This window comes from Melospiza georgiana, chromosome 18 (assembly GCF_028018845.1).
Source record: "Melospiza georgiana isolate bMelGeo1 chromosome 18, bMelGeo1.pri, whole genome shotgun sequence".
Taxonomy (NCBI): domain Eukaryota; kingdom Metazoa; phylum Chordata; class Aves; order Passeriformes; family Passerellidae; genus Melospiza; species Melospiza georgiana.
Genome location: NC_080447.1, coordinates 6,617,963 through 6,639,795, shown reverse-complemented (window position 1 = coordinate 6,639,795; position 21,833 = coordinate 6,617,963). Strand labels below are relative to the sequence as shown.

Genomic DNA, 21,833 nt, shown 5'->3' with positions numbered 1-21,833 from the left:
TAATAATCAATAAAGACTATTATGTTAACAGGACTCTCTTTCCTCTAAATAGAAGCTAGTGAAGATCACAGAGTAGCTGATCTGATGCTTTTTCATTCAATTGTAGATATTTTTAAATTTCACATGAAGACTGGAGGAAAATGTTATTTTCAAATTCATTCTTATTGTGACTATCAGGGAATTTCCAAGCATATGAAATAAGAAAATTCAGTCTTACCTTATCGTCAATATCGCTCTCGCTGTCACACTGTGGATTAGAGAGAGAAAAAAAGATTTTGAGAAACACCTTCATGTATAGGGATCTTTTGCATCATCCTCTTAAATCTTTAGGATAGCTGTTTATGATGTTCACAGTTCAATGAAACACACTTCTGATGGCTGCAGAAATGCCTTTTACATTGCTAGCATAAACCAGATCCTCTCTTATACAAATTTATGGTGCACTCTTACTTGGATAGGGAAAGCAAACTTTAAACAAAAAAGACAATCAGTGATGCATTATAACAACCACTGTAACATGAATACCACAACAAAAAGCATGCCTTTTTATCATCCCAAATCATGGAATATATAGTAACAGTTTTGCATTGCTTCACCTTGATAAGCACTTTGTCATCTAACAAGGAAACTGTGAAACTGGCAATCAATTTCTAATTTAATGAGTGGTACCAAGAATAGTAATTAAAATACATCATAAATTCTGGTACATTTTTTAGTTTGAATGAGATCACGATCCCAGGAGGAAGTGTTTACTTAAAGAGTTTTGTAGTGCAATCTCTCTCAGGCTCTGAAAATGAAATGCTCTCTTTTCACAGCACAAATGATGGAAAGATAACTTGAGCACTGAGCATCTCAGGACATGCACATCTTGCTGGCTGGAGCTCAGAAGGATTTACAGCTGGGAGCAGCAGTAAATCTATGGCGGGGTGTTATGCTGACAGAAGTGGTCAGTGTGTTCTGGTGCCCAATGGGAATTTTCTCCTTCAGCCAGCTGCTGGTGGGGATGGCCTGGTGGGTTTCTGTAGCTGGCAGCACCCTACAGAATTCACTGGGTCAAAAGAGGGGGCTCTGCAAGCCAGCAGTGGCAACCTCCAAATGTGGAAATGGTCCATGAGAATGCACATGATTCGGTGCCTTGAATGTTAAAGAAGGAATAGATCTGTTTGGTCATTTTGTCCAGATTTCCTCCTGGACTGGGCAAGGGGGATCTTTCCTGTCACATTCTTTTATCCTCAAGTCACACAGCAGAAATTTCAGCTTAATTTTCTGCTGATTTATGAGAGAATTAATATCTTCTTCTTCTATTTGAACCTTTTATTTTTAAATTCTCTGAAACACACCAAGCACACAAACAACCCCGATATATTGGAGGAATCTCCCACAGTGATTCTGCAGTGAAGAGTGCTCAGCTTCCCAACTGACACCTTATTCCCATTTTACTGCAGTGAAAATGCTTGGTTTAAGGAATCTGTTTTTCTACAGTCTTGACTAAGCAGAACTCATTTTCTTTCAAAAGGAAACCATTTTACACTGCCCCACATGATCCACAGCATGTTTTTCACAGAGAAATCTGACTGTTTAGCAGGATGTGCACAGTTCTAATTTTATGTGTAACCATTCTGGAAAAGAAAGAACCTGAAGAAAAATGGAAGAAGTAATAGGATACTGCCTTGAAGGGGCCAGGAGCTGCGGGTGGGCAAGTTCTACAGGAAAAAACAGAGTTAACACCAGCAAACTGCACAAAGTCCCAGCCAATTGCTTTGTAGTAGGCAAGAACATCAGGTAGCCATGTCTTTAGTAAATACCCTTGCCACAAGCCATTTGTGCCTTTTTTGTGACTTTTATTCTGTCACTGACCTTTATGAAAATTATTATGTGAAACACAGTTTCTGAGGTTTTGTTTCACAAACCAGAAGTAAACCCAATCCTGATAAATCACCACTGCTGACTTCCCCAAACCCACGTCACGCAACCACAAACAATTACAAGTGTCTGCTCTGGGCTTGGAATGGGACTAATTGTCCATCACACTGAGACATGCTGAAACAGGTTTGCTGGGCCAAGGCTGCCCCAGTACCTGCTGCATCTGTGCTTGCCCAAGACAGTGATAATTCATGCTGACAGAGCAGCACATTCATCAGACCTGAGCTGGGCTGGGGGAAGATGCAGCCACAGCAGTCCACTTCTGAATATTTACATGCTCCTGAGAAACACTGCCTTTCACCTCCACCCAGCTCAAATCAAGCCCTAACGCTACAGGGACTGCACATTCCCCCAAGTTACTGGCATAATGGAGTGGGTCACGAGGACCTTGCTATTTTATCCTTTAAAGCCTGTCCACACTAAAGTTACCATTTTAATCTTGGTGCCCATTCACATGAACACTCATATTTTAGAGGCAGAATATTTTGACTCTGTGATTCATCGTTCAGACTAAAGCATGTTACAGCAGAATTACACCTATTGCAAGAATGGCATGAAAATAAGTTAGCACACTCAGCAGCCAGGGTTTCTTTCTTCAAATTGTACGCTTAGGCAATATCAACACAAATTTTAATTCTAACAGGGGCTTAAAAATTATACACTGCAGTAATAAAATAGCCAAATAAATTAAACTTTGAAATCCATTGACTAGAAAGTATCCAAAATTATCACTAAATCTCAGATACTTTTGCCTATGAGTCCTGGTTCAATAAAACCTCAGTACTGTAAACATTACCAAATTTAGCTTAAAAATATTTAAGATGTACACTATTTTTTTTGAACTTTAGTAACCATTATTATTCAAATAAAAGGTAGTATTTTAGTCTTGTCTGGTTTTGTAACAAAACTTGTCTTTCTAATTCTTCCTGCATTATGACGTTAAAAAAAGACAAGAGGGTTTTTCTTGTTGAAAACAGATTTTACCTCCAAAATCTGTATGCCTATAATGAGTATAAAATCCTCTTACAGATGGTTTACATTACTAAAAGGTGCAGAACTGCTTTATTTAGGTGCCTAATTTTGCTTTGTACCAATATGCAACTTTGTCTCATGTAGATAAGTGAAAGTTGCAAAAAGCCAGTGAACCATCAAATCCACATGCTAGATTTTATAAACAGACATATGAATGAAGCAAACATCTGCTCTCTGAGGATACATTTTTCCCCATTCAGGATCTGTAAAGACTTCATAATTAATTGCTTTTAAAATGGAAAAGGCAGCAAAGAATTTTGTTTCATTTTAGCTTACATCTTCCTTACTTTAATCACGATTGCATCAGTCTGGAAACTGCAGAAGGCAGCAGGGCTGTGGATGTGAATGTGGCTGTGTGGACACAGAGCCTTCAGTGAGGCTGTGACTGCAAGATGAGTGGTTTAAAAACTGCATTTGTGGCAGTGAGTTGCCTAATTTCTTGCTTGCCTTGTGAAAGCAAATCCTCTGCCCCCTCTGCAGATATGTAGGATCACTCACACACACACTGTCCTTTGTATTGGTTCCTACCTGGCTTTAAACCACCAAAACACTTATCTTAATCCATGTGAGAATGTTCCAAACTGGCCTACAGGATTAGAGATAGTGGAGAAGACTCAACACATTGATATTTATAAGATTTGGATTTCTGCTCAGCATACAAGAAAATAAAAACTTGAGACTCACGGCTACCAACCTATGCTAACCTCCCACTGACTCTTGAGGAAAATACAACCAGCTTTGGTGAAAAAGACCCCAAGCTTGAGAATTCCCACAGGTTTTCTTCGTTTCATGTAAAAGGAACAGGCTCCCACACTTGCATCAAGAAACAGGAACCCAGAGGCTGCTGAACGAGCAACAGCACAGAAAAACCAACGCCAGCAAAACCAAAGGGCCCAGACAGAGCTGTGAAAAGCAGAAGCACTGCTGACCCCTGTGCCTCCCCTTGCCGGGGTGTGCATGTTGAAAAGCCCCGGTTTGGCTCAGTTTTTGTGGGAACTCCTTCAGCCTCACACGCCTGCTCTCGCCCAGCCTCCTCCTCACCCCTGCCTGCAGAGCCCCGGCTCAGCACAGAGACTAAGGCAGGGACTTCCATCCCTGGGATGCTGGGATGAATAATGCACTCATGGGAGAAACTCTGGTTCAGCCACAGAGGATTTGCTGTGTCTCAAAAGCCAACTTATCCCGAGTGAGGAGGAGGAGGAGGAGGAGGCCATGCTGCGAAGGCTGAGGCCACCACCCGGCCAGGCTCACCTCCCACGCTGCTGTTGTGGAGGGACAAAAGCCCTTGTCAAAACAAAAAAAAAGTTAAAGAAAATGTGGAGAATGGCAACTGTTGAAAGCAACGGGGGCTCATTGAAAGACAAAAGCTTCAATTACCTGGATTTTTCTAAAGTCCTGTTAACACTCCTGGTCTATAAGCAGGACTGTAAACAGCCATTGTACAGGGTTCATAAAGGCTCCTAAAGGGATTATTCACTGGGTTGTGCCAATTGCATCTCAATTCCACCAAGAATGTTTGCAAAGTCGACCCCTAATTGCGCAGCTTTTTGGAAACAATTTCTTGCAGTGACAGATTCCAGTGGGAAGGAAGCCTCCCACGAGGTGAGGTTCAGCAGGACAACACAAAACTCAGGATTCACAGATGGAGTCTATATGTGTGTAGACTGGGCCTTGTGGTTTCTCAATTTTTGGACGCCTGGGATGAAATCTCTCTTTACAAGACCCTTTCCAACCAGGCAATGAGCTGTGATGCATTCCATCACCTCCTTCTACAAACCACCTCAAGAGGGGACAAAGATGGAATTATGGCTACTGTAAAACAGGCAACAACATATTTGACAAAGGACCTTCTCTTACTGTTAGACTGGCATCGAGCTCCTTACAAGCTATATTAAAACTCTACTATTATTCTCATTATTTTCTGGTGAGTTTAGGAATCAGGGGAGTGTCCTTCAACTCTTTTCTTACCCCCAATGTTTTAACTACTAGATCATCCAGCTTTTCTTCACATAATAAAAACACTGCATTGATTAACTGACATCACACAGTCATGTGAACTGTCTCATAGCACGAATAAGAGCTTCAAGAAATGAAAACAAAACCAACCAAGTCTCCTAAGACTGCAACAAGACTGGCAGTACCTGGATGTTACGTCACGATGGGTGCAGAGAAATATGGTTACTTCAAATGGAGCCACTTCCTCCAAGCTTTTGAGAAGTCACCTCAGCTTATCCACACAAACATGGTTACCTCCTACTTCACCCAAACTCAGTGGTTTTTGATTTTGGTTTTGCCTACGCAGTCCCAAGGCTGTGGGCCCTGTTGTGCCAGACACGGCACAGCACAGGAGTCACTGCCCAGACAGCTGAGAGAAAGGCTTATTTGTTATCTCTTATACCTGTAGATACTATTTATATTATGATTAAGCAGAGGGTAATAGACCTCTAAGCTAGCCATGTGAAGAAACAGATCCCAGCCTGGAGGGACTTGCAATCTCACCAGTCTACCTGCAACTACAACTGTCTGGGGAAGTGCAAAGCTGAGAGGAGAGGAGGCAAAAATATTAAATACACTGCCTATAACACTACAATGAGAGCTGGCAGGGTAGAATTTGCATGTAGAAAGTGGCACAGAATATCTGAACAGTGCAGACACCTATGCAGCCTGCACACCCACTCCACAGCCACGTTACCGCTATCTTACTATTTCCAACCATATTTAGTTACTGAATTTTCTTTTAATAGCAAGGCTTGGGGAAGTACTAAGCTTAAATCCTGGCTTGTTAATGTTTCTTTTAAAGGAAGGAGTAAAATCAAGGCTGTTTTTAAGAGCCCTCCCTTCTCCATGCCCTGTGAGCTGACTTCCCAGGAGCAGTGGCAGCGCGTACGGATGCGCGCTTGGGTGTGCAGGGGAGGGTGTTGTTTCCTATTAAGTCTGGCATCAGATTCATGTCTGCAGGGGCTTGCTTAAGATGATAGGAAGAGAGAGTTTTATCATGAGCCAGACTGACAGAAAAGCTTGCTAATGGGACTTGAGGCATACACAGGAAAGAAAGTGCCAAAACATTAAGCTACCGCCAAGTGTCAGAGGGCCACTGATTTATTGCAGCAATTTTGCCACTGTGTCCTTTATAAGGTCCCACAAGTCCTTCCTCCTGGCAAGAAGCTGTGAGCTGCTGCAGCTCGGGGAGAAGTTTAGATCCAGAGCACAGAAAGTGTCCAAGCGAAAGGCGGGGGCCGGGGGGAGGACGGAAATCGAATGTTGACTTGAACTTGCCCCAGGCAGCAGAGTCCTCTTAGCTCCACTGCCTCCCTGACAGCTTGATGAAATGAGTCAGGGCCTCCCCATGGCTAGACCAGCTCAGGCTTCCAAGTGCCGGGGTAGAGCTGTAAGAAACAGATTGAGCCTCAGGGCAGCAATTTTTTTTTTTCCCTTTCTCTCCTCAGCATTTGGCTGGGGGAAGGGGGAGGTTATGAGCACTACAGATGTATAGGCTGAGCCTTTGTCTGCAGAGGGGGAGGGCGAGGGGGAGAGAGAAGAACAGCAAGAGAGTATTAGCTATGGCAGCTGAGAATAGCCCAGAGCACTATAACTAATTTTGAGGGGCAGTGATGCATTGTACGGGCTATGTGCTGTTTGGTCTGAGGGGGCCCCTGTTGTGAAGCAGCAATCAAGAGGACATTTTGTTAAGTGACCAACAGCTGTCATCTGCAAGCCCAGAGTGGGGAAGGAGGGAGCAAGGGGAAGGGAAAAGGGAAAAAGAAAAAAAAAAAAAAAGAAAAAAAAAAAGAGCATTTGTCCCTTGGAGGCAGAGCACATTAATCCACCAATCTGCCACAGCTTTAACTCTAAATGTGCCTCCAAAGACTGGAGCTCCTCTCCATCAGCCACCCGGAGAGATGGGCACCTCCTGCCCTGCTCCAGCCTGCCCGATGCAGGGAGCTGCTCTACCTCTGTGGGTTGAGAAACCGACGCTAAAAATACTGTTTAAGTCTCTTTTCATTCCATAAAATTGAGTTGATCTGCTGCAGCTTAGGGTCAATCCCTCAAGGACTGTTTTTCCCCCCTTCCCTTTTTCATAGCACTCATAAATTAATCAGGAAGACCCTGACTAAGTCATTTCATGCTGTACAACATAAAAGAAAGTCCCCTGATGATCCATGCAAGGATCTATTAAAAGCGGGAGGAGGGAGGGAGGGAGGAAGGGTTAGGGAAGAGGGAGAAAAGGGAAGGGGGGAAGGAAAAAATCTCAACCTTTTTGATATTTTAGGATAAAAGCTGGAGGACTTTGTTACGAATTCTAGCCAACATCAAAACACCTTAAATAATTCAAAGAACATGTTAAAGGGAAGAAACTGAATGTTGCTCTGATGTTCAGTTGATGCAACGCAGAATATTACCCAAAACAGCACAGCCTGTTAAGGGAGACAGCAGCCTTGAGCATTTCAGTTCTTTAGAAAAATGTCAGAACCTGTAAAAATCATAATTTCCAGCAACTTTTTTTTTTTTTTTTTGCATGATATAAACTCAGCGAGACTGAAATGTAGGTTTCTGACAAGCTGTTAACAAGACAACTTTAGAAATCTGTCTGGAGCTCTCAGGGAGATGGGCTGCCATTTCACTGCTTCGAAGAAGTTCATGACATGACAAGCAAAAATCAGGGAACAGAGACCTAAAAACCACGGTGTAATTTTCATTTGCTTCTGTCGTGAAAGAATTCAAGCAGAAATATTAGAAGGCTGCACAACTAAAAAAGCCAGGAACTGGAAAATCATTGCTGCGGTTTGACAAGCACATCTTTTATGCTGAAAATGGTTTCTTTATTATTATACCTATACAGAGGAAAGTACTTTGGAGAAAAAGGGATAATCACAAATTATTCCTTGAGATCTACAAAATAAGATCTACAGCTGCCTGCTTTCCACCCAAGTCCTAAAATTACCTGGTTCAAAGGAGAGAATGACCAACCCATCTTGAAAAAGCTGAAAGAGCCACCAGATTTCTATTCATTTCCCACATTCCTGCCCTTCCCCCTCAAGAGGAAAGGTAAAAAGATCTTTCCATAGTGCAGCCTTTTACTGGAGCCTACACAGATGAATGTTGCTACCTAAATGCTTAATAAAGACACATTCATTAAAAATAGAAAAGTCAGCATCCAATGCCATCTACACACATGAGTTTGGTACCACACTCAGCAGAGGCCTTCTGGCTGGTTTACCACATTATACCTCCTAGTTCAGGCCTTAATATACCAGTAGAGTGCTTTGCCATAATTTTTGGATGAATTAATGATGCTCTCTTCGGAATCAATCCATTCTACTCAATGGTCAGTAAAAAGTAGATCGATCTATCATCTATCTATCTATCTATCTATCTATCTATCTATCTATCTATCTATCCATCCATCCATCCATCCATCCATCCATCCATCCATCCATCCCCCTATAATAAACCTCTTTCAATATCACCTCACTTTCTCTTTAATTATTTGGACTCATTCTAAGTATGTAGTGGTAGGCTGATGTAGCTGCCTGGAAGTCAATTTACTGACTGTGACTGACTCATTATCTATGGTTGCAGAATCTCAGCACCCTTGGGAAAGCTTGGGAAACCCAACATACAATTTTATGCTTAATTTCTGCCCATATTTGCCAAGAAGGAGAGTGATGGGACAGTGCAGGAGGTAATTTTCACTTGTACTGTCTATGACTACACCAAAGGGTAATGTGAATTATGGACCACACTTAGCCCAGCATTTGCAGGGATCACACAAATAATGAACTTAAGCTCTTTCTCCTCTTTCCTATCTCTCCTTGTTTCCACACCATCTCTGGTGGTGCCCCCACAGCCACACTTGGGTAATTGAAAGAACAGTGCACACAGAGTTGAGTGGTTGATGCTGCATTTCACCGATTTACAAAACACAGGAAGCTCTGACAAGAAAAGGGATGCAGCCTGCTTCTCTTCTGAAGTGCTCACAAGCTCTTTTCACTCTTCCCTCGCTTGGGCATTGTGTCACCTGTCACTCATTTTCTTTTCATTAGACAGACACTCTTGGAGACATTACAGAAGCTGTACATGGGTTTTCACTAAGGAACCAGAGAAACGTCCATTACTTTCTAATTCTCTTGTTTTAGGCTATGACTAACATCAAGTGCTTGCAAGAGACATCTTGCCTTGCTGCCTCCTGGCTCTATCTGGACCCTGCCCCAGCTGCTTTGGTCCCTCGTGCTCTCCTGGGAGGAGCAGAAACCAAGATGGGATTTGCAGTGACTGCACAGAGCAACTCTAGTTTTGTTTCTGTTGATATGTCCAACAGAAGAAAAATGGCTTAAAGCCATTATTTATAACAATGAGAGGCTGCTGCTGTTTGGAGAGGGGGTTATAAGCTTTCTCTAAAATTAAGGAGTTCAGGACTTAATATGGATATAGTCAAAAGCCACTTTAACCATAATGATCTGTCTAGTAATTCCCCATTTACTATAAACATCAGTTTTGTTCTATTTGGATTGCAAATCTAGTCTATGCCACGTCCACGTCACTGTGGAGTCACCAAAAACTATTGGGCCAGCACAAAACAACAGAATTTGTTTAAGTACCCTCCTCTAATGGAAAGCATTTAGTTCTTCTCAGCTATGTGATTCTGTTTGGGAGCTCCATTTACATATTTATTTAGTAGGGAACATGCATGGCTGTCTTCCCTCCATGCAGAACCATTATGAGCTGCAGGAAGCTGTTAGAGAGGATTTCAGCATGGGACTCAGGAAGAAAGGCATTTCCAAACACCTCCCTATCCTGCTTAATGACAGACACCCTCTGGAGTGAGGGCGATGGATTTCTGGTTATGAAACTTGCTGTGGGGTTTCTTACAGCTCATTCACAAGAATGTTTTTTTTTTTTTTTCATTTATATATTTAATTTCTTGAGGTATATATTTACACACACGTATTTTTTCTCATGCTGCCAACTTCTTTTCCTCCTTACTTCTGCCTTTAAGCCCAAATGGTGCAACAAAAGAACACACCAGGTTATGCATGGAGACACCCATCTGAGAACCCTGAAGTTCCCCCACAGGTATATTACAGCTTTTTGCATTCAAATTCAAGCTGAAAGCCCAAAAATGTCTAACATGAGCACTCAGAAGAGGGGACTGATTTCAGAACCAGAGCTGACATGGCTCAGGTAGGAAGGCAAATTGCTGCTGTGCCTTAGGCTGGAGCTGGCAGGAGGAGGGGGCAAAGCCAGGCTGAGTTCAGGGGGGTTAAGCTGGGCTGAGCAGCTGCACACCTGGAAACACATCACCACCACTACCCTGGTATACAGAATATTCAGAGCACTGTTTAATTAGGGATTCTGGACATGGAGAACAATGTTAAAGCACCTACTGTGTTCTCAAAATACATCAATTCAGTGAAAAAGAACTTCAGCTCATTCTTCACTTAATGAATATATGAAGGTTATGTGAATCAGCTGCTTTGTTTTGCCAAATGCCTTTAGTCACTAAAAGTCCCTGTTGCTGTCAGGGACAAGATTAACTGTACTTATATATAATTAATGTAATAATTAATGTTATTTAATTCCACTGCTATTTAACTCATAGCAAGGTTTATGTTGTTGTGGGTAAAAAATATAAAGCTTACTACAGCCACCATTAATGTTTGCATTATTGAACATTAAAATTCAAATCTGGTAAAATATTTAGCACAAGAATTGAGACATCTACAGAAGGCCTATTCCTCCAAGGAAATCCAGAGCATGTGCTTACAGATTTCAACCACTGCTTTTAAAAGAAACCTTAAGGGATGGCTGCCCCACTCACCACAGGCAAACTACCCTGGAACAAAGAAATTCACCAAGAGAGAAATAAAAAGGATTTTAAATATGAAAACTAAAAACCACCTCTGCACACCCCCACACCCCCAATATCCAGCAGCTGTCATTAGCATTAATACAATGCAAATTAAGACTACTTTTTTTTGTTCATTCCATTTAGATCTTAGAAGTATTAAAGTAGATAAGTCTTGGACGTGAAGGACAAGCATTGCCTAGGATATACATCTGGGCATCTTCAATGTAATCTAAGGAACACAGCACAGTGGGCTGTTCTTTTTTCACTTTGAAGGTTGCTGTATCAGCTGTGATACACCAACCAGCTCACATGTGGTTTGCAGTCACACTCAGCAATAAAATGCATAAACAGCAACTCACGATAATGCTATTATTAGTACGTGTCCCTGCTGCATATCCAATAACAACAGGGGTTTTCACAGACTGCAGAGCAATCAGGTGTCTTTAAATATGCTTTAAAGCCTCTTCATGGAGTGAGTGAGTGAGGGAAGTTCTTTTCAGAGTTTATGCAAAGTACTTGCACAGGTAACTGAAGGCTCAAGAGCTTCTGGGCAGCTTTTAGAAGCACACGCTGAGAATTACAGAACTAATAATCAATGTACAGTAAAAAATATTCTTTTAAATTCACACCTAATACTTGTTCATGAAGCAGAAGCAGTATTCAAAACAAACCACTGTGTTAGCTCAGCTGGCTAATGAATAATTGCCACAATTACAAAAACAAATCTTTGTTTTCAATTTTCAGTAAGCAGAGCTTTAGAAGAACAAACTGCTCTTGAAAGCATGATAGTTTTTTTTTTCCCTAAAAAAGGAAAGAAAGAAATCCTTCCTAGCAACTGCAATTATGATACTTTCATGTCAAATGAATTATATTACAGAAAATAAATCTTTCTAAGATGCACAAGAGGGTTATCTGGCTCCAGTCAGACTTATGCATTACTGGTTTTATATGTTGTACTCTACTTGATTAATATAGGTAATCAAATTATACTGCCTTCCACTGTGCTCTCAAATTCAAGGCTATAATGTTTTCAATGACAAAGTTCATAGAGTTGTATAAAAATGTACCTCATGCTGTACCAGCCCTTTATTGCTGTAGTAAAACACCATTTTCAATTTAGTAATAAGTGATATAAAACAGAGTGTCTTGATTGGCAGGGTCGTATTCATTATGCAGTGCCCTACGACACAGCACAGCTCCCCGCGAAAATTTAAGGACAGGATCTCCCACAATCTCAGATGTTGATACTTAAGGGAATTAAATGATTCCTTTCTCATGAGTTCTCCAAAGGAAGGACAAGAAATTGAACAGAAACACACACACACAGAGGCGTGGATGGAAAGGAGAAAGAGGCAGGAATGGACTCATCATAACATCCTAGCTCTCTTGCATCACAACCAATCCTACACTGTTGCTTCCCACCTGGAATAGGAAAGGCGAAGAGAAAATGACAGAAAAAAAGGAAGAATGACACTCAGGATAGCAGCAAATACTGGAGAAATCCTCCTGGCTCTTCCAGTGGCCTGACCAGTGACCAGAAGAAGCGACTCTGAGTGTTTAACTTGAGGGGCCTTAATGAAGTTGTGTTATCAAGTGCTCTTCACTTTATGAACATCAGGATTCTCTAAAGAGCTGTAAATTAGCCTGTCAAAACCGGTAACATCTTAACTTTGCAGCTATCTTTGAATATGTAAATTGTAACCCTTCCCTTCCTTGTTCTCCCTTCCATAAATCAGGAATAATTTACCTTATCTGTGAACAAACCAACCAATCTGTGGATTCCACAGAGGCCAAGTATTCTGGTGAGCCTTGTCATCACTGTGAACACTATCTGGAGGAGCAAGAATTATAAAGCCATTTTCTGTTGAACTAAGTGGCAGAGATATTGTCAGCTGGTATCTTTTCTAAGCATGTACAGCGAGCAAATGATATGATCAGGAAAGACAACTCTTGGAGTCAGGAATTAGTAATGTTATCTTAGTTTTGTTTCCTTGGCAACTTGACCTTTCATAATTTGCCCAAAGGCAAAATATGGGCAGCATATCCCTTTCAAATCATACCTCAATAATCTTCTGATTAAAAGCATCACCAGAATGTGGCCTTGCCATAAGATGGAGAATTAACGACTCTCTACTAAATGATCCACTGATGTTGAATCTAATTTAAGTAGCCTTGCAAGAATATTTAACACTTAATGATAGGCTCTGTATTAGAGTAGGTTTAATCTAGGATGCAGCCACAGATGTCATAAGAAGGAATTAATCAGCATTGCTTCCACTAAAACAGAAATGCAAAATTGCTGAACAGAATGTATTAGAAACAGATTAAAGAACTGGGACTTAAAACATAAAAGAAAGAGAGCTGATACCACCCTCAGAGAGCTAATTTTAAATACAGGAAAAACTTAATTCGCCTTTAACTGAGGAATTGGGGTGTTTGAAGTTACTAAAGAGAAGCTTGCGTTATCAAGAAGCAAAGAAAGGCAGATAGTCTTTTCCTTCATCAATTAAAAATGAAAGCCCAACCCAAATATTAATGCCTGCCTTAAAACCCCGGCAAAATGAAGTTATTGGCGCTCTTGGGACTATGGCTGCATCCCACATGATGCTCTGTACTCAATGGAGTGCTGTGGAAGTTTCATTGGTTTGAAAAACTCCTGCCTAATTTAGATAAGTTACCTTTCAGAAAAGCAAATCTTGGGAAAAGAGAAACAGACCCTGTGGTTATTGAAATGTGTGCACTTGGGGGAAAATAGGAAATACTGTGTTTTACAGTTCACTCTAAATGTCCAGTACTGACAGAACTTGCCCATCCAAAAGTTTGTGCAAAGATCTACATTACAAAGAGTTGCTGCATCATTTAATTTATGTTCTCCCCTGTTGTTTGAGGACCTTGTGCCGCCCCCAGGGTTTTTGCTGCCCAGTGTCTTTCATGGCAGAAGGCATTTTAAAGCATAAAGGCAGAAGGGAGCACAGAGCATCACTTCAGAGCATTCATACAGCACAAGCCATTACACTCCAGACAGTAACTCTCCTCTGTTCTTGATCTGAAGATATTCAGAGTGAATCCCTTAATCACATGAATCTTTAGAGGCACATGTCACGGATTAAAAATTGCATTCTTAAAATTTTTTAGTTACAGTTAACGTTCTTGGCAATGACATGGAAAACCTCAGTTCAGCACAATTTTCTCCTGAAAATATCAAGGTGTGTGCTGAATGCTCCAATGGCCTGATTCAACAAGTCCAATTCCTGATTTAGCATCATGGCTATTAAATGGGTTTGGGCTCAGTTGAGTGGCCCTTCCTTGAAAAATTATGAAACAATCCAGCTTTGGTGCCAATTTTCATTGATAGCCTAACAGAACGTACAAATAATCTCAGTGCTGGTTCCCAAATGAAGGAAAAACTTACATAAAGCTTTGATCTCGATGGAAGAATCCATCAAGACTTGCCATTTGTCTCCCTAATTACTTGCTTTGATGCTCATGGCTCGCCATCAGTGCCTAAGTTACTGTCCTGGGGTTGCCATGAGTGCCAGCAGTGATGCAGAGGAGCCCTGGCTCTGCACATCAGCCACCTCTGCTCCAGCTCTGCCTCCTGCCCAGCTGCTCCTGCACCAGGGAGGGTGGGAAGCTTCTCCTGAACCGAGCCAGAGTTAATAAAACAGTTCCTGTTCATGTTACTGCACGTGCTGCTGGTAACATCCACCTCACCCTTCTCTCTGCTGCTCACGCACTGGAAAGCAGTGAGGCGCTCGGAAGACAAGAGTGCAGGCAAGGACTGGATTCACTTCCTAACTTGGACCACAGATTGCCAAGTGGTTCTGAACCTCGATTTTCCTGACTCCTGGAGGACAGGAGTGATGCATCTTTCACCCCACAGTCCTGTTTTGAGAACACGGTGCTAAGAGAAAAGGAGCAATAATATTCATTTTTTAAAGTCGCTTTTAAGTGACTTCCCTATATTTCTACAACTTCCTGGTTATCTAAAGACCTTTCATTAAACCTCCACACTTCTTTTTTTAACAAAGGACACCGAATAAGTAATGATGCATGATATACTTCAACATCACTAGTAATTGCTCATTGAAAATAAGAAATGAGAAAGCACTTTCTTATTTGCTTATCTGATGACCTCTAAAGACAATGACACACATGATAAATCCACAGTGTGATGTATTTCCTCATTTATTGTATTGATCTGATTTAATGCAATATCTAGAAATGCAGTACTAACCTATTAAGTGTCAAAAAAAGTTATATTTTGTTCTGAAGTGTATTTGTAACTGAAGTCCACACACAAATTTTTGTACTTTGTGCAATTCTGTGAATTGCACAAAGTTCATAGAAGTTTTCAGCACAATCTGTTCTCAGAAATTTCCATTCTGAAAAGGATGACAAACAAATGAAATATATGAGTGGGAACCATCATCCTACCATATTTCAAATAACTAACCAAGGATGACTGAAAAATTCCTACAGCAACAACACAATGCTGCTTATTTTAGTTATTAGGAAGATAGATTACTTCAATACTCTGTTCCTGCCAAAGTCTTATGCATTTTTTTAAGTGTATGAACTCTAAATCTTTTTTGTTCTGAATACAGTATTTTCCTCTGGGAGGTATAGTACATGGTAAGTATGAAAAGTTAACATGTAATTAGTCGGGAAATGTCTAAGCAAATTGCATCATGCTAGAGTTAATAGAGGTTCAGATCAGAAATATTCCTCTGAGCACAGGCAGCAGGAATTACAAGTTTCTATAATGCTCAGTCACCCGAAAACCTTGAGGATCCCAAAGTTCCTGTATTCCAAACACCCTGGCCCCTCAGATGCTCTGCTGCTCCTTGCCAACCTGTGGTGCTCAGCACAGCTCCACAGGGATCTGTCCTGAAGTTTGGAAATCATTTGGACACAGCCTTTGCAACGAGCAAATGGTTGGTGGGATGGTGGGAAAAGACAGCACTCACATACTACAGGACCAGGCTCTAAATATTTACCCACAGTACGACACCAGGACACTTGGATTAGATGCTCTCTTGCTAATTTCCCTCACAATTAAATTCACTTATTTTACTCAAGGAGTGACTATTAAAAATAAATCTACTGCATTTTTTATTTTTGTAGATGTTGTAGTTAAGTCATGCCTGACAAGATGTGATCAGAAGCACTGCACAAGTAACAGGGTTGCATTTGTAACAGACAGCCCAGGGCAGTGCCAATGCTCTCTCTGAACCCATCAGTGCTGGTATCCTAAAAACTTCTATTTAATTTAGAAACAAATAGCAAGGAGCAAGAGGAGATTCCATATTAATTACATGGGCTTAGGGAAGAAGAGTCAATTTGGGCACAAACACTGAATGTTAAATTTCTTAAATTACACCAATGCTACATTCTACTCAGCAACTCTAGGACCTACATAATGACAGAAAACAGCTCAGTGAAGCAACAATCAGAAGAAGCAGAAATCAGAGCGAACAGATTAGAGCAGTCATAATTGGACAATCCATAGACGTAAGGATAGTAATTTTCCAAATGACTACTGATAGTGCCAAATGTTAAAGACAAGGAAGAAAAGCAGTAGGAGCTATTTTGAGACAACTGCCTTTCTTCTAAAGAACACAACAGTGAGAGCTTGGATTCATCTCTCCAATACCATGGCTCATAGTATGATGGTTGTAACACACAGCACATGAGAGAGAATACATAAGCCAACATAAAATTCAGCATGATTAATATATGATTAGTTCACGTTTGTACAATGCTTTGAAGATGTAAAGTGCTAATTAGAATTTCTGGCTTAGGCTGGCTGATGCCCCAGTGCAATCCAGATCAGTAAATAAGAAACTGCAGAAGTTTAAACTATCTGCCCAAAGATTGAAGAACCCATGAGACATAAGGAAACACTTTAAATTTCAAGTGGATAAACAAATGTATAAAAGGGAGAGAGAAGGAGCATTCAATGCCCCAGTGAAGATATTTAAGATAGATAGATGAAAATATTTAAGACAGAAAGATGGAGCTCATGATTATTTGAAAAACACTGTTTTACCTCCCTGTACCATCACCAGAAATACTCCCATTGGTTTGTGAGATACAAAGATATCTCAGGAATCAGTAAACGTTTGCTGAACTTCAAAAAATCTAATGGCCTTAGTGGAACATAAACAAATATCTTCCCAAGAGTTGTTCTGTAGTAATGAGAATGAAAAAAAATACTTAGACTGACGTGTACAAGGAAAAAAAAAAAAGATGTACCCTCAGAATGGAGAGTGGAAAAAAGGAAAAAGGAAGAAATTCCTGAAAATCCTTAAATCAGAAAGTTTGAAACTGGACTTCAGTAAGGTGGTAGAGAAAGAAATCTCTATCAGAGGAACAGTATGTGGCAGGACATGTGAAATCATTTCCAGCCAAAAGGCCACCCCAGTACATCACTCTCGTGGGACCAATGCAGAGCCTGGATCAAACCAGAATGCCATCCAACAGAGAGATGTTGACTCTGCTACTGATCTGGCCTTTTCCTGCTTAATTAAAGCCACTGAACACTCGAGCTGGAAACCTGTAATCCCCATTAAAGTGCCATTTTAGCAGTAGGTGATCAGACCTTTCAAGCTACACTAAGTAATTATGCTAGCAGGAACCACGAGTAGTATAAATGTGGCCACGGGAAGGCTCTTAATGCCCAATCTGGTAACCTCTGAGGATTACCAGGCAAACTAGTACCTGCAGCCCCAGCCACGTCTGAATGGAGACTGAGGTCCCAGCTGTACCCAGGGCAGTGCAGGGAGCTCGTGTGGCTCTAATCCTATAAAAGTGCCGAGCAAGATTGGGCAACCACATCTGCGGGAGCACGCCGTGGTTTGAAATAAAATAAAGATGAAATGTACCAAAACAGTAGGCACAAAACAAGGAAATACTCAGTGTGTGAATATTTACTTTTGAACTCCATTATGATGCAGAAATAGACATGGTGGCTCACAGAACAAAAATGGGTTTTTTTAATAGAATAAGAAATGTGATCAAGGAAAGTCCCAGTAATACAAACCATGCAGAATTAAAACCACTTCAGATGAATCACAGTTGCTCTTCAAGCTTAGCAAAATCTCTGTGAGCTGATGTCAAAAATAATATTTGGGGACCAGGGAAAGTGGGGTCCCCTAGTGATGCCCTGTGGTTGGAAGACAGATTGACACGATGCAGAAACCACATTAAGCCACTTATTCTCCAATGCCTGAGTTACTGAAAAGAACTGAGGCAGAAGAAAGACAAAACAAAGCAAACCTCCTAATTACTGTTAAAATGAAACAAAGGCACTTTCTTATTATGCAGGATGCACATTTGTCTGTAGTGGGCTCTTGTAGAGGTCTAGGACTATCACTCACATAATGTATGAAAAGATGTAATCCCTAGGTATATACAAATCTTTGCCAAGTGTTTTTAAAGCTAGAGTCTGTAGCAACACATATTTTGCAGCAAATATTTAGAATGAAATATTTCATAAAGTACTTCAGCACTTCTTTGAGTGTTTAATTTATCTGACATAAAAGAACAAGAGTGTATAGCATTTTCCTGTAAGTGGATGTAAAATACGCATTGCATGGATCCCTATAATTAAAAAAACAGCAAATCATTGTCATTAATGCACAAGCAAGATCATAAATGAATACATTATTAAGTCCTACTGAATTAATGTTTAACTGCAATAGAGTTGAAATTGAATGAGGCAATTAATCAGAGTAAGAACTGAAAAAAAAAAAAAAAAAGCCACATCTGTCTCACTTTGAATACATTGAGCAAAACGACCTTCAGAACGGCGCTGCCAATCACACCACGCCGCCCACTGATTTGACAGTCTTGGTGCCACCACAGAGAGAAAGTTTAGTCAGTGTAACAGAGACAAGCTTTCCATCTGAGTCACTTCATGGGTACATCTCACCCTGAGGGAATAAAACATTATGTCTCAAGGGTCTTATTTCATAAAATCATGAATGTTCAGATGGTGAAGATCATGCTGGTTATAAATGTGAACTACATCTGCTCAAAGTCACCAGAAAATGAAACTGGGGGAGTTGACATACATTAATGATAATTTTTACAGGATTAATGCTCTTCAACATCTAGGGGAGGCTAAAAAAAATAATGTTCAGAAGCTTTTGTTCCATGGATTGTGCTTTGATCAACTAAAATACATTAATTTAAATTTCCCTTCATCAGTTTTCAACTCCGTAGCGGAATTTTCTTTACCAGGTTAATTAAACTCCATCAGGTTCTTAACTGTTGAAAAGTCTTAGTTCAATTTATTTCAGAGTTTAAGGAGGAGTAAAATGATAATACTAATGATGATAATGACCCTTATGCTAGCTAAAGCTTTTTGCACTTCCCATGTAGAACAGTGCCTATTGTTCACCAGTCCTACCTTTGACAGATCGGTAGGGATATGTACTTTTCTTCTGTGTAACATATTATGAATATTAAACAATATTTAAAAAGAAAAATCCATTGGTATTTTTGTAGCAAGTTCTTAAGCAATAATTATCTTTGAATAAAGGGTTTTTTTTCACCCTCAATGCAAATGAACTGCAAATTTTCCAAGCCACAATTGTTTTACTACATTGCCTTGATGGAGCGACTGGCACGAAGGTAAATCAGCATACTCCCTTCCCTTTCAGCAGCAATAAGGACTACGTTCAGGATTTTCGGGTTAAAAAGAAGGGTTTCTCAGATATTCATTGATAAAGCAGCTTATAATTAGGGGTTAGGAAAGTTTGCCAGACAGCTGAGGAGTGGTTAACCTGTTCCTACACTCCTGCTGTAGGAACTCACACTAGAGAGTGTGTTCAAAGTCATCAAATCACCTTACAATGCACAAAAATTTGTCATTTATCACAATATATTGGTTTTTTGCACCAAAAAAAAAAAGCCCATTCAGGCTATACCGTTATCTTTCCATTAACATTTTGCAACCACACGTTTGCCCACAGTGCAAGAAATGGGTACTGGAGGCCAACATGACTGGATCTGTAAAATACCTCGGCTCATCAGGGGGAAGCTGGGGTCTCAAAGTCACTGCCACAGGCTAGGAGGGAGGTCAGCAAGACTAAAAGTTCATTTCAGCTGCTGTAGAAAGCCTGAGGAATACAGACCTCATATGCCTTCTCTCTGGTCCTGTTTATTAATGAGCATGGATCAGAAAAGGCCCTGGGAAGCATCAGGTCTCCTTTCCTGAGAGCAGTGACAGTGGCATGTGCCAAAGCTCTCACTGGATAAACACTATTCCCTTGAAGGACAGGGAACAGTACTCTTCCATATTTTAAGGGCATTTATAAAATTTCCCAGGATGCATTTTCAATTTTTTCTTTGGATACCAGTGCGAGATCTAGGCATGAGCTGTGACACAGGGTATGACTCTGGAGGAGCACAGCAGGATGGAGCTACTGCTGCTGGAACAGGACTGCCAGGTCCAAGACATCATGGCCTGTATTAAACCCACCACAATAAAACAGTTTATCAGCACCTAAACACCAAGGAGGGCACTGATAATGCCACTACCTGCAGGGAGAGTTAACCCATCCTGCCTCGTGGGAAGATAGAGGATTCAAGGCTGAATCCTGACCTGATCATAGCCAGTGGTTTGTGTTTTGTTGGCTTCCACAAGACTGATATTGGGATCTGTAATAGAAAGGGTGAGTGAGGAAGGAGGAAGAGAAAGAGGAGAGCACGAGTGGGGGCTTCACTGACACACACACAAACCCAAAAGATAAAATCAACACAGCAATTAGGCTTCAACAGAAACAAGACAGTTCTTTTTGTTTTGGTTTGGTTTTTTTTTTTTTTTTTTCAGTGTGAATGTTAATTACCGTGCCTTACAGCAGAGATAACGAGAGGGTTTTACTGCCTAGCATTTTTCAAACAAAGACATGAAAAATTCATGAGCAGGGAAGACCTTGGTGTTGAGCTTCAGTTTTCTTGTCAAATATTTCAGCTCCGGAGGTCCTTGGGAAGGTTACACAGCAATATTCAAGTCTAAAGGATGCCTGTCAGCTGGATCTAAAAGGAACAGGAGTTTTATAGGCTACATGTGACCTTGTCAACGTATTTTCACTGGCCAACGGCGTCTTCCAGCATCATTCACTCAGTGTACAATAAAAGAGAACACTGAAATGGCTGTTCTGCTAAGGGCACAGCACTCACTACACCAACCTGTCCAAAGCACAGCAGCTAAGATGGTTCATCTGGTGTGAAATGCTGATGTCTGCATATTGCTCTGAAAACAGTCCAAATGTACCTTTGTGCTGACAATCAGATACTGGGCTCCAGGGAAACTTTGTCAGTCACAAAAAATGTATCAGGACTCTATGCAGTCCAAAATGTCACCTTTTAAATGGGAAGCAAGATCCCTCCATGTCTGGCAGGGCTTCCAAGAAGATCTAAACCCTCTTTTCAAGTAACTGGCTTTAGACACACGAATGCTTTGCAAGTTGGCTGCACCTTTATTAAAACTCAGCCGAGGTGTTTTTTTCCTTAAGATTACAAAAGGAATTGCTGTTTGCTGACATGTAGGTCAGGCATAGATCAAGTGTGAGGAGAACAAGGCTGTTTAGTGGACTAACAAGAAACAAGTGTAACACAAAAGCTTTTGGGATCATGTGAAACTCCTTCACTTCCCTAATCAAATTCACCACAGCAGAAGCAGGAATTTGATGAGGCCTTCAAAGTCTGAACCGGTCAATGTTTTCTTTCCTTGTTAGCTTAATACAGAGAAACCCCTCAGGTGAGTCACTAAGAACCACTCTTCAAATCAAAAACTTCCCTAATGCGTGTTCCAATGCTTTTAAAAATTACTCTGCATCAAAATTCTCAACATACCACCTCTTCCAGAACAGAGTATTGGACAAAGACAAGTCCACAGCCTCACCACAGTCTGTGTGCTCTATCTGTGTTGATCTCACAAAAACGCCACACATCAGTAGCATGGAACATGCTGCAAGAAGAGATGCCTGAATTGTGAATTTGAGGTAATTTCTTGATT

The 21,833-nt window shown here is 40.9% G+C and overlaps 1 protein-coding gene across 16 annotated transcripts in view; it reads right to left on the bottom strand.

Moving 5' to 3' along the window:
* FBRSL1 (fibrosin like 1) overlaps positions 1–21,833 on the bottom strand; it is a 495,650-nt gene that overhangs the window by 168,953 nt on the left and 304,864 nt on the right. For all 16 annotated transcript variants that reach the window (XM_058036818.1, XM_058036824.1, XM_058036832.1 and 13 more), the window contains one exon: positions 218–247. In XM_058036818.1, the coding sequence (XP_057892801.1) occupies positions 218–247 (30 nt within the window). The remainder of the gene's footprint in view (positions 1–217; positions 248–21,833) is intronic.